The 14,110-nt window shown below is 41.7% G+C and overlaps 1 protein-coding gene across 2 annotated transcripts in view; it reads left to right on the forward strand.

Annotated features, from left to right (window-relative positions):
• Positions 1-1,250: 1,250 nt before the first annotated feature.
• Positions 1,251-14,110, forward strand: part of Entrep2 (endosomal transmembrane epsin interactor 2) — a 405,772-nt gene continuing 392,912 nt past the window's right edge. For both annotated transcript variants that reach the window (XM_040276432.2, XM_040276433.2), the window contains exon 1: positions 1,251-1,724. In XM_040276432.2, coding sequence (XP_040132366.2) covers positions 1,506-1,724 — 219 coding nt within the window. In that variant the 5' untranslated portion in view covers positions 1,251-1,505. The remainder of the gene's footprint in view (positions 1,725-14,110) is intronic.

Raw genomic sequence — 14,110 nt, forward strand, 5'->3', positions numbered from 1 at the left:
GCATCCCTTGGCCATCCTGTTAAATTGGAAAATAAATCCCATCCCTGGGTAAGGTGTTGGCTGATAAAGGCTTGAGCTATTGCCCCTTCAAGGGGAATTTGCATTTTAATAGAGGCTGGTCAATCCCCAAAGGAATCAATATCTCTTAACAGTGAAATTTCAAGCACCAGCAATTGAGATATTTTGGGGCCAGACACTTCAGTGTTTCTGATCCAACAGGGGACTTCATAAGTACTGGTAGAAGGCTATGGAAAAAGGTTTCTGGAAATGACCTGCCATTTCCTTTTATTATTTTCAATTTTACGTTTTTGTACCTGATTCATTCAGACATCCTAACAGGCACCAGTCTCTTAATATGTCAATCCAGTCCTTTTAAACCCAAGGAATCTTATTAAAGTTGTTTCATCAATAGGGCCACAAAGGAATTAATATAACCGAAATTTCCAAGTTTGCTAGGAATTCCAAGGAAGCCAACACTTAATTATTTAAAACTATGTTGGCAAGAGATTGTAGAGATAGTTTAATAAGTTGTTAATGATGTTATTCATTTAAATTCGTTTTGTGGAAAAAAATTTCAAAGTTAAAATGTTTGACTTGTATTAAAAGACCTGAAAACGAAAGATAGATGCAAAAACCCCAGTATGACCCGGGAATGTTTTAAACGCCCACTCCTCCGATGCTAAGTTCTCAGCGGATGGCTTGGAAAATTCTGGGACTGCGGAAAACACGGCACCTTGGTTCTTAGATTTCTGCTTTCCAGAAAGGTTCCTGCCCCTCACACCTGAGGACAGAGTAGGAAATTCACCTCTGGGCTCCCCGTCGGGCGGGGTGGTCTCTCCACTCTCAGCGCTGCCACCGCCCGAACCATCCTTGGCCGGCCGCAGGCTTGGCCGCTCAGGTGGCGGACCCGACTCCCACTACCCTGCCGCACCACTGGCCAAGGGCTCCGCAGCGGAGATTGTTGCCCTTGCCCTTGTCGCGCTGCGGTTCCCACTCTTTCCCTTCGGGTCCGCTGCCAACCACCGGCGAGAGGCGTGAGCGCCGGGGACCAGTCAGGGGACCACACCTGCGCCCTCGCCCAGCCTCCCCGTGTAGGTCCCGGCTCCCGCTCCAGCCCGGGCCCAGCGCGCGGCGGCGGGGCTCGCGCCCGGGGACAGCGGCCGCTCGCGCCCGGCACAGAGGCTCGCGCCCGCGCTCGGGCCGGGTAGCGCGCGGGGCGGGCGGGAGAGGGCGCAGCGCAGCGCGGCCGGCTGGCGGGCGGGCGGCTCGGCGGCTCTGCGGAGCAGCGGCAGCGGCATGGGCGCAGGCACCGGCAGCAGCCGCGGGCGCCAGGCTTCCCGCCCGGCCCAGTCTGCTCCCGGCGCGCGGCCGTCGCAGCCTCCGCAGCCAGCTAGGAGGTGGTCCCCGCATCCGGAGCAACTTGCCTCGGACCCTCTGTGAGGAAAGGCGGCGGCGTACACCTGGATCGGGCGGGAGCCGGGCGAGGGGTGCGGGCGCCCAGCGCTATGCCTCCGGCTGGCGGCCCCCGCGCTCCGCGCCCCACCGCGCTGCCCCGCAGCCTGTCCCGCCTGCGCGAGTGCCCGGGCCGCTCCCGCATCGTGCTGGCGCTCGGGGCCACGCAGATGGCGCTCGGATGCCTCATCGTGGCTGTCAGCTTCGCCGCGTTGGCGCTCACTACCTCCGCCCGCGTCCGTCACTCCTGCCCCTTCTGGGCTGGCTTCTCGGTGAGTGTCTGAGGCCCGGCAGGGACAGGGCTCCGGGAGAGAGCGCGTGCCCGGGACCCAGGCGCCGCCGGGACGCCACCGCGGGCTCCAAGTTGGGGTGCGAACGCCCAGGGTCGAGCTGCAGCGCAGGTTGCAGTTCAAAACTCCGGGCAGAATAACTCCGGGGACTGACTCGCGGCTCCCGGAACATCGCGTCCGCTTTTCCGTTGCGCTCATCCCCAGAGTTACTTTTCTTAGAGGAAACAGAAGCCAGGCGCCCACCCTTCGCCACGCAAGGGTGGGCAGCAATCCGGCATTTGGCGGCCGGCCCTTGGGTTCTCCGCGCGCTGCTGCGTCCTTGGTGGGATCCGAACCCAGTGCGGTGCTGCGTGTCTGCTCACGCCTCGCCTTCGCAGTGGCCCTAGCCAGGCGGGGAGGAAGCGTGGTGCGTACTGTCAGGCAGCGGGCCAGTCCCGGCCGCGGTGACCAACCTACCTCCTCTGGCCACTCGCCGACCAGTGTCAGGCACTCCGGTTTCCCGCCCCTAACGGCCTGCTGAACTGGGCAGCCGACCTGCAGGCAGCGTCTGGGGGGCGTGTTTTCTGAGCTTCAGACTGTCAGGACGACTGATTTCAGGTTTTTGACTCCCAAATCAAAGAAGCCCGTGACTAGTCAACCTCATAGGAAAAAGACACCAGGAGATCGCTATTAAATAAATGATTGTCACTAAGAGTTAATTCTTGACATTTTTTAGCATTTGGTTGAAAATTGCTTTTCCCCCTATAGTAATACAGAATGGACATATGGGAATGGGAAAAATATATGCAGAGCAGATATTTATAAAGAGAGGCACTTGTTCTGAGAACTCTTGACATCTGTAACTACATTTGGTTTATGGTGCTGAAATACATCGTATAGACTTACACTTAAACTAGGTATGTTCAAATTCCACCTACAGAAATCCAAACCAAGCCTTTGTAATTAAGGTTGCTATTCTTGAGTTTTGAAATTAAAAAAAAAACACACAAAAACGTCCAGCTTGCTTTTATTTATTTAATTTGTAATGGCCTTTGTTCTCTAAGTTCCTTTCATGGCTTTTAAAACGAGATCGGAGCAAAAATGCCTTTGAAACACGGATCGATACAGGTGTGGTTGTTCATCCTAATGGGGGTATTAATTTTCAAAGCTTATTTCAGACCATGGGGTGAGTCTTGCAGAGCTGAATAGGAATAACAGTATGTGTGGTCACAGCTCCCAGCGTTTAAATCAATGAGAGGGGGTGGGAGGCAGGAACACAGGAACCGTGATTCAAATGCTCCCCTATATATAGTCTTAACACATCTGTTGCGCAGTTTTTAGTATTATTTAGTATGCATTGTTTTCATGTCTGTCTAGTGAGTACTGAGGTTTCAGTTTGCTGGAACCAGCCTACAGGTGGCAGACTGGTGAATTAGCTCCACTCCCTGGCTCCTCCCTAACATCCCTGCCCCCCACCACCCTTCCAGCCTTTCCACTACTCCCAGGGGTATGCAAAGAGAACTGCCCTTTAATAATAAACCCCAAAGAGAACACATTAATAGGGCACAGCAGAAAGACTATTTCTGCAAGAAATGCTCACATTTCAGTTTAAAGAGTTAAGTATGTAAAACAGTTAATTCAGCTTCAAATGTTATTCTTTACAACTGTTGTAAGAGAGTAGTTCTGGCTTCCCAAGATTCAGAGTAATTCCACAAATTTCTGTGTGTACACATTTCTCTAGGCTCTGGTGAACAGCAACAAACCAACAATAAACTGTTTACATTTTAGAGATTTTTTAAGGTAACTTCTGCCCAGGATCCATCTCCTACCTTCCCATCCTTCCATTGGTTTTCTTCTGGGCTTGTTTTCACTCTTCAAACTTAATGTGCCCCAAGCAGCTTTAAAATTCTTTGAATACAGTACATACTATCTTTCACATATTGTTTCCGCCCTTTGCAGAAAGGGGTGATTGATTTCATTTATGTTGTGCAGATTTGCTTGGTGGTGTGGTTGTGAATGGGTAGCATGGGCCCCTTGCCATATTCAGACAGTCCTCCATATTTGCAGGTTCTGCATCCACAAATTCAATCAAGTACAGATTGAAAATATTAAAAAAAAATCCCTGCATCTGTACTGAATATGTATAGACTTTTTTTCCTTGTCATTATTCCTTAAACAATGTTGTATAGCAGCTATTTAGATAGAATTTACATTGTGGTAGGCATTACAAGACATCTAGAGATGACTTAAAATATATGAGAGGATGTGTATGGAAGTTGTATGCAAATACTACACAGTGCTACATAAGGAAATTTGAACATCCCTAGTTTTATTTTTTTGGGGGGCGTGTCTTTTAATCCATTCCCCATGGATTCTGAGGGACGATTATATATGCTTGCTTTCAGACTACAGATTGGTGACACTGCTTTCCAAGGATGTTCTTCATTTAAGAAAGGTGATTAGGATGGCCAGCTTTTATGGAAATCTGTACAGTGGAGCGTAGGTCTCTACTCTGCTTTCTTTGCCTCCTCTGAGATCTGTACTCCTTAGCAATCTCTGGTTTTCTTGGTCCTCTCTCTGGTTTGTACATGGTGAAGAATCAAAGCAAAAATAACTCTTTGTTTAAGAAAAAAACAATACCTAAGAAAAACAGTTTACACTTATTATGCCCTTCACCCTTCATGAATTCTACATGGTGTCATAGCCCAGTAGCATTGATGGCTTGGTGTACTGTGCCTCCTGGTTCTTAGAGCCCCAGGGCAGTTACCTTCCCTCCAATTTGAATGGGACCTCTGACTTGCCTTAGCCAGTAGAATGGAGCACAATGGAGCCTGTCTCCCTTCCAGGAGGCCTCCTGAAGTCTTGACTATTTCTGCGGAGTATACTGAGAGGAAGAGGGAATAAGTAACTAGCCCAAGGTCACTCAGCTAAGGAGTGGCTTTGAACTTACTTGCCCCAACTTTAGACACCACATCTCTAACCATTACATTAACTGTTTAGGCAGAAGGAGATGGCATAAAGCCTAGTAGTAAAGGAGTCAGGCTTGATCAGGGGCTTGCAACCTCTGTTTCTTAGGAAAAGCCCCCACATCATGCCTGGAGAGATGAAGATTCAAAAGAAGCTTAAGAAAGCACTAGGGAAGGTGAGGAAATTTAGTGGTGTGTTTTTTGTTTTGTTTTGTTTTGTTTTGGTGGGGAGAGATGGTTTTACAGAAAGGTTTATTTCTGCTCACAGTTTGGGAGGTTTCAGTCCATGGTTGGTCAGCTCATTCCTTTTGGACCTGTGATGAGGCAGCACATCATGGTGAGGAATGTGTAGTGGATCAGAACCATTCACCTCATGGCCAGGAAGCAAACAGATGAAGAGGAAGGGATTTAGGTCCCAATATTCCTTTCTAAGGCACACCCCCAATGATCTAACTTCCTCCCACTTGGCTCCACCTCTTAAAGTTTTTACCACTTCCTAGTAGAGCCAAACTTAGGACCAAAGCTTTAACATGTGGGCATGTGGAGGACACTTAGGATTCAAACTATTTCAGGGGACCTTGACAGAGTTGGAGACAGGGGAAGTAGAAGAAGGCCAGAGCTCTGCAGGCGATTCCATTAGCTTGAGGACCACCTTCAAATGTTTTCCTGTCCTATACTGTGCTAGCTAACGATTTAGGAGCTGGATCAGCTCCCTGGTAGATGAATGCCTCCTGCATTTTGGAGTTAATGATCATCAGTATTAATGGCTTAGCGGACCAACCGAGGTGGGTGAAGTTCTTGAGCAGTTATCCTTTAATAGATCAGCTTCATTATTTTCTTTGAAATTTTATTAATTCCCAAGACATCAGACAAGTATATTATGAATTATTCAAATTGCTAGTACATACATTGATAAAGACATAATCATTGGGTGCTAACCCTGTGTGTGTGAATGTATGCGTTTGAGTTGCCTTTAAAAGCAATTTCACCTGTTTTTTTTTCATACTGAAAAAGCAATATATAATTGTTGTAACTACTTAAAACAAAACCAAACAAAAAAACCATGCTTTTTTCTATACCAATTCTCTATGCATGGTTAACCAAGATTACCAGTGTTGTTTAATGTTGTCCTTCCACACTTTCTTTTACAATCACAAAATGTATTGGAATTTATATATATGGAATATTTCTTTTCTTTTCAAGATATAAAAATGGGATTAAACCACCCACATTACTTGGACTTCTTTTCAAATGTAATTTTTAAATGTAATGAAGATTCCTACCTCCTGTGCTGCAAAGGAAAAGAGCACTCTTGGGTCATGGTCCCATGGGTGGCAACAACTATATTCTTGTGGAAATGAATCCAGCAGTACCTAACAAAATTCCAAATTGGACTGTGCTTTGACTAGTGTGTTGGTCATCTGTCTGTCATGACGAAATACCCAAGAGACTCACCTTTTCAGGAGGAAAGGTTTATTTTGTCTCATGATTTCAGAGGTTCCAGTCCATGGTCACTTGGCCCTGTTGCCTTTGGGTCTGGTGCAGAGCCTGTGCACTGAAGGAAGTTGATTTAATTTTTGGTGTCTTTCTGTATAAAAAATACTTTTTACCTAGTTAAATCTAGTTTTCACTTTAATCGTTTCTGGATTGTTTTCTTAGTTGATAGAGTTATCTCTACAGAAGTCACACAAATATTCTAAATTTCTTTTTAATGTTTAACTTTTTATTCATGTCTTCATTCATCTAGAATTGATTTTGTAGATAGTGTTTAGAAAGGGCTAACATTAATTTTGCTTTGAATTGAAGTTTCTACTTACATATGGCTCTCTTTTTGGACTATATTCAGTTTTATTCTCCTAATTGTTTATCTATCTATTTATGTTGTGGTGCTGGTGTTGAACCCAGGTTCTTGTGCATGCTAGGCAAAAGCACTCCACCACCTAGCTATACCTTTAACCCATTTGTTTCAGGATCAATACTGCATTTTTTTTTATTATGGCAACTTCCTAGTGAGTTTTACTACCTGGTAAGGTAAGTCTGTCCACACTGTTTTTCCTCTTTCAAAAGCGCCATAGTGGTTCTTCCATTTGAACTTTAAAATATCTCTGTCTGGATTCTGGTAAGATTGTTTTATGATTTGCATTTCTCTGTAAAAGTGAAAACTAGGAGATTTACTTAGGTAAATTTTTTTTCTCTACAGCAAAAGACACAAAAAATTAATTCTATTATATTTATGGATCAATTTAAAAAGTACTGTTTTATAACATTGAATCTACTAATTAAAGAATGTGATGTGTCTCTTCCTTGATTTGTTCTTATTTTTATGTCTTTTAAAAAATGCTTTATAGGGATGTGTTCATGGTGGCAGAGTTGTTTTTCATTCTTCCTTAAATTCCTGAACATTAAGTCAGTCAGCAAGAAGACAGCCATAGAAAAAGCTCAGAGATGACATGGCTGGCAAAAGTGATGGGGTGCACCTGAGAGTCCCAGCCTCAGGCGAGTGGGGCCACACACCAGCAGTAATAGGATCACAATGTCACTCATCCCTAAAAGTGGAAGTGAAGTATGGATGGCCACATTCAAGAACAATTGACAAAACTGGAAAGGTCTTAAACAGTTTTGTATGGGCAAGAATAGTGACTGGACAAGAATGTGGGAGAATCCACATCATGCCTTGGAGAATCTTAGAAATGCATGGTAAGTCCTTCTTCCTAGAAGGGCAGAGTCTCACCCTGTGCAGAAATTACTGTGAATATATACCAAATTGAGCAGGACAGGAACACAGATGGTGAGAGGAAATAGGTTCAGGTGCTAGAAGTGAGGATGAAGACCTGCAAAGAAAGAGATTTTAGAAACTGGTTGGGTCAGTCAGCTTTCTTTTACTATAATAAAATACCTGAGATAATTAACTCAGGATGAAAAAAATGTTTATTTTGGCTCACAGTTTCAGAGGTTTTAATCCATGGTCACTTGGCTCTGTTGTTTTGGGCTCGAGATGGTACACTAGATCATGGGTGCTAGAGGGTGTGGCAGAGGAAGCTTGTTCACCTCATGGTGGCTGAAAAGCAGAGAATAAAGGAGAAAGAGAGACAGGCTAGCATTTCAGTGTCCCTTTCAATGGCTTTTAAGGGCACATCCCTAGTAATCTCTTAAAGGTTCTACTACCTTTCAGTTGTGTCACAGACTGGGGATCAAGGCTTTGGCACAGGGGCCTTTGCAGAGGGATGGGGGGCAAATACTTGAATCTTAAGATAGCACTGTTCTAATAGCTAAAACAAAAACCCCTCCCTCCAAAACAAAACAAAACAAACAAAAAACAATAACCCACAACAAACAAACAAACCCAAACTATAAACCATGAAAAGCTGAGATTTCATCATTGGAAAACAAGGACTTCAGTTATCTGGAGCTGCAGTAAAGAGCTAGAGGCCCTGAGGTTTACAAAGTTTCTGGACTTAACCAAGAAACAGGTGAATATATAGGGAGTTTGTATTTTGGGTCTTACAGAGATCAGTAGAGCCCAGTTAGCAAAGCTGCCCTGTCCCCCCCCCCCCATTTTTTAGTCATATCCCCCCAATCAGGAAGATCCACCTCATTTAAACTTGCTTGAACAAACAAGGAACATAATCTAACCCCATGAGAAATTCATTCAAAGAAAAATGATGAGGGCTGGGGATGTGGTTCAAATGATAGCGCACTTGCCTGGCATGTGTGCAGCCTGGGTTCGATCCTCAGCACCACATACAAAGATGTTGTGTCTGCCGAAAACTAAAAAATAAATATTAAAATCAAAAAAAAAAAAAGAAAAATGATGAAAAAGAAAACAACAATACTTAGAAAATGAGATGAAACAAGGAAGATTCTAAACAGTATTTCAACATAAGCTTAAAGAAGAAAAGAAAGTTTCACAGGAGTAATACCAATCAGAAAAAGAGATTATGAAAGACATGACTAGTTAAAAAATTATGAAATTAGAGAGATGCTAAAAAAGAATTTGGAAAAAATGAAGACTAAATTAGAAGGAAAATAATGGATATGATAGAAAGCACAGAGTAAAAGTAGATGAAAAAGAGAAAAATGAAAAAAAAATGAGGGAGACATTATGATTTGAATCTGGATGTCCTTTTAAAAGCTCTTGTGTTGAAAGTATGGTCTTCAGTGCAGCCTGGGTTCAGAGGTGGGGATTTTAGTCAATGACTGGATCATGAACACTATAATCTCATAAGTGGATTAATCCATTTGATGGATTAATAGTTTTGATGAGTGGGTGGTATTGTAGGCAGGTGGGGTTGGCTGGGGGAAGTGGATCACTGGGGCTGAGGCCTTGGGAACTATGTATGTCCCTGGCCCCTTCCTGTCTGTCTTTCTGTGCTCCCCACCTCCCATCTCCCAGGTGCCATGAGCTACACCTTTCTGCTTTGATGTTCTGTCTCACCTCAGGCCCAGAGCAATGGAGCCTGCTGACCGGGACCCAAACCTCTGAAACTGTGAGCCCAAAATAAACTTTTTCACCTCTAAGTTATTCTTTTCAAGTATTTTAGTCACAGTGACAAAAAGCTGACTAACACAAATAGATACAGTGAATTAGAGAAAATAAGTACAGGAGACAGGCAAAAGAGATTCAGTATGTCTATAATTAGAGTGTCCAGGGAAGGAAAAGCAAAACAATAGAACAAAATAAATATTTAGAACTGCAATGCAGGAATTTTTTTCCCTGAAATAAAGAAGAATTGAAAGGATAGACTTTGTAACTGGGGGAAAAAAATCAATGAGGGATAGACAACCTTGTCCCTAAAATAATGGATTTTTAAAGAGAAGGAAAAAAGTTCTTTGGGCATCCATGTTAAATGTCTTAGTCACAGGCAGTAGGTATAGTGAATTGGAATGTCATTGCCTAATCCTGTGCTTGAAAAAAGTGAAAATATATTTCTAAAAAAGTCATTTTGGAAAAAATTGAAATGATTTCCAACAGAAAAGTTGCAAAACAACCGAGGACACTAGCATCTCTCTTCACATACACTCCTTAACTGTAACCATTTTATTGCATCTGACCTGTGGCTTGTCCTTGTGCAAACTCCTTTTGTCAATGAAGAAGAATCCAGTGTCATTCACATCTTTTTTTCTTAAACATTTGGGAGCCAAACTTCTGACATGATGTAGCATCCCTCGTAAAAATTTCAGTGGTTATTTCCCAAATGGAGGACACTCTTTATCTAGCCAGCATAAACCTCTCCAGATTAGAAAACCAACTTTGGAAGAACATTCGCATCCAGTCCACAGACCCCATTCCAGTTTCATCTACTGTCCAAATTCTGTTCCTTTTCCCTTTCTGGTCCAGGATCCTATCTGTATGTGTGTGATTAATATCTCAGACACATACAGATAGTATTCCTCTGTGTCCATGTTTTCCACAGTTTTATTCCATATCTTGGCTGTTTTAAAGATGCTGAAATGAACATGGGAGTGCAGATGTCTCTGATGCACAGATCTGATTGCCTTTGGATATATACCCAGAGATGGAATTGCTGGATCATACGTTTGGTCTGCTTTTCAGTTTTGGAGGAGACTCCATACTGCTTTCTATAATGGTCGAACTATTTTACATTTGTACCAATAATGTACAAATTGCCTCTTTTCTTTTCCTTTTTACCAGTACTTGTTATCTTTTGTCTTTTTGGTAAAAGCCATCTTCATGAAGTGAAGGGATATCTCATTGTAGTTTTAATTCGCATTTCTTTGAGGAATAGTGATGTTGAATATTTTCTAGCCATTGGTCTTTTTTTTGGGGGGAGGTAATATCTATTTAGTTTTATAGTTTTTTTTTTACTGATTTTTAAAATTGGGTTGTTTTGTTATTATTGAGTTGTCTAAGTTCCTTATGTATTTTGAATACCAACCTCTTACCATATGTATGGTTCACACATATTTTCTCCCATGCTGTAAGTTGTCTTTTTGCTCTGTTGATTGTTTCCCTCATTGTGCAGAAACTTTGATGTGACCTCATTTGTATGTTTGTGCTGTTGTTACCTGTGCTTTTGTAGTCATATAAAAAAAAAAAGTGGTTGCCAAAACCTATGTCAAGTTGCTTTCCCCCTGTCTTTTCTTCTAACAGTTTTACAGATTCATGTCTTATGTTGAAGTCTCTGTTCTATTTTGCATTGATTTCTGTTTGGGGATGGGATAGGATTCAGTTCCCTTGTTCTGTGTGAATATCCAGTTTCCCCACCACCACTTATTAAAGAGAGTGTCCTTTCCCTCATTGTACTTTCTAGGCATCTTTGTTGACAAGCAGCTGACTATACGTGATGGTTGCTTCTGGGCTGTCTGTGCTGTTGCAGTGGTTCATATGTTTTTATGCCAGTACCTGCTGCTTTGATTGTTTTACCTTTGTAGTAGATTTGGGATCAGGTTGTGGGATGCCTCTAGCTTTGTTCCTGTTCCAGATTCTTTTGGCAATTTGCAGTATTTTGTGATTCCATATACAATTTTGGGTTAGTTTTTCTATTTCTGTAAGAAATGTCCTTGGAATTTTGATAGGGATTTCATTAAATCTGTGGACCACCTTTAGTAAAGTAGATATTTTTAACAGTATTAATTCTTCCATCTATGGATATGGGATATCTTTGTGGCCTCTTCAGTTTCCTTCATCATTGTTTTATAGTTCTCAGTGTATGGATCTTCCACCTCCATGGTTAAATTTATTCCTAAGTAGTTTTTTGTAGATATTCTAAATGGGATTATTTACATGATTTCTCTTTTGGCTAGTTTGTTGCTAGTGTATATAAACACGACTGATTTTTGTATATTGATATTTTTCCTCCTATTATTGATCTCTAGTTTTTTAACATTGGGGCCAGAGAAGATACTTGATGCAATTTAATCTTTTTTAATTTATTGACTTTTTTGTGGGTAGTAAATTTATATTTTGATTTTAGTTCCCATCAGGGATAACCTAAGGGATTTCAAGGAGTGTAATGTCCTGGGGGCTGAGAGGAAGCTGTGTGCCATCTTATGCCCTATTGAGGTCTGATTGACAAACAGGAAATTGTATGTATTTAAGGTGGCCAATATGATGGGCTTTTTTTGTTTGTTGATTTGTTTCTTTGTTTTAGATACTGAGGATTGACTCCAGGGGCATTTTACCACTGAGATATATCCACAGTCCTTTTTATTTTATTTTGAGTCAAGCCCTCATTAAATTGATGAGGCTGGCCTCAAACTTGTGATCCTCTTGCCTCAGCTTCCTGCTTTGCTGGAATTATAGGCATGCACCACCATGATTGGCTATTTATATGGTGTTTTGATATCTTCTATAATGATTCCCATTGTCAATTAACATACCCATCACCCAATGTGTTTCCACTTTTGAAAAATAGAAAATCTACTCCCATAGCCAATTTCAAGTATAGATTACATTATTATTAACTATAGTCATCATACTATAAATTAGATCCCCATAATTTATTCATCTTATATCTGAAAATATGTATACTTTGCTTGATATCTCTCTATTGTTGGTTTAATATTTTGAAATTATAGTTTGAATTCATTCATAGATGATGCTTCTTCTCTTCTTTCACCTTTTGATGAAAATGTCATATTTTACCTACAGTTTACAATATGGTATGGTAGATAGTTAATTTATGGAGCCCACACGAATTAGGCTCAGTAACACACTGGCATTTTTTGGAGGCAAAGGGAGATGATGAGTCAAGTATGTATATCCTGGTCAATGTAAATAAACTGCTTCTTTTGAATCAGCAGCTACTAGATCCTGTGGCATAATTATGTATCACATAGACATACAAGTTAATTTTTCTAAAATAAATCCTTAAAACTTAAAAATTATTTTGCAGAGAAAATTTGGAACTCTATGAAACAGTAAATGTTTATTTAAAAATAAACCTTAACATCATCTAACCATAAGAAAAGCACTGACTTCTTGTCTATAATGAAAATTTGTAGATATTGTCGAGTCTCTGAGGATTCACTAAGCACAAGTTGAAAATAATTTGGAAAAAAGTTGTGTTTGTACTGAATATGTAGACTGTTTTCCTTATCATTATTTCCAAAACAATGCACTATGATAACTGTTTACATAGCATTTATAGTGTAGGAGGTATATAAGGCATGTGGAGATAATTTAAAGTATACAGGAGGATGTGTATATGGGTTCTGTGCAAGTACTATGCCATTTTATGTATGGAACTTGAGCATCCATGGACCTTGGTATTCTTGGGAGTGTGAACTCCTGGAACCAATCTCCCACGGATACGAGGGATTACTGTGATGCCTTGAGAGTGAATATAGATGGTGATTTTGAAATACATTTTTGGAACCCTCAGTGGAGTTTGAAACTCTGATAATTATACCTGTTTAACAGGTCAATAATCAGTTTGGACACTACCAGCATTTACTTATTAGAATCTTCTGACTTAACAGACCATTCTTCTTCTTCTTCTCCTTCTCCTTCTCCTTCTTCTTCTTTGCTGGGGATTAGAACCCAGGGCCTTGTGCATGCAATGCAAGCACTCTACCAACTGAGCTATATCTCCAGCCCCATTTTTTTTAGAGTTGTATCCCCACGAAGTTCTTTTCAATCATTCACAAAGAGACACTATTTTCTTAGAAACTTATTCTTGACTCGGTGTCAGTAAAAGGTGGAGAAGCATAGCATCTGCTTTGCACCTGCCACGTCATCAAATGCAGTGTGAGTGCCAACAGGTTCTCTCTCTGGGCCTGCCATTGCCCTTTTGTGCCACGAGAAGGCATGAGGCACAGCAGTGCTGACTCTTTTCAAAATGGGAAAATAACAGCCCCCAAATGCAGATGAGTTGACAGAGCTGAAAATCTGTCATGACAAGTATTAAATAGCTTTTCCTCAATTGCCATTTTATCGGTGATATATACACACACATACAAACACATTTCATGATATTTTTTTTCTTGCTCCATTATCAACAATGACAACAACAAAAAGTTAAAAAGAGAGAGAGAAAAAAAAGAAAAACAAAACCCATACTCAAACCAACCCTCCTGAGCAGGCACCTGCCCAATGACGTCAAGACTTAAAACTGTGGCTGTTTCTAGTAGCCAGATGCAGGGCTCTCTGCAAGAGGGATGGAATCTGAGAGAGTTCAAGGAACAGGAGAGAGAAGAAATGCTTCTGGGTGGAGAAAGAACCTGGTATGACATGCTCCCTGGGAGTGGAAGCACATGTTGGTACAGACGAATATCACCGCTTATCCATGGGGAATATGATCCAAGACCCAGGGATGCCTGAAACCTTAAATAATGCAGAACCCTGTCTGAGGGTTTTTTCCTTATACTTATCTCTCACTGTGATTGTAATTTTTGCAGTTCAAGGAGCAACAGCAAAACTAGCACAATTTTTTTCCCTTCCTAGTGTCATGGATAGATTTA

Source organism: Ictidomys tridecemlineatus, chromosome 5 (genome assembly GCF_052094955.1).
Source record: "Ictidomys tridecemlineatus isolate mIctTri1 chromosome 5, mIctTri1.hap1, whole genome shotgun sequence".
In the NCBI taxonomy this organism is placed as follows: Eukaryota; Metazoa; Chordata; class Mammalia; order Rodentia; family Sciuridae; genus Ictidomys; species Ictidomys tridecemlineatus.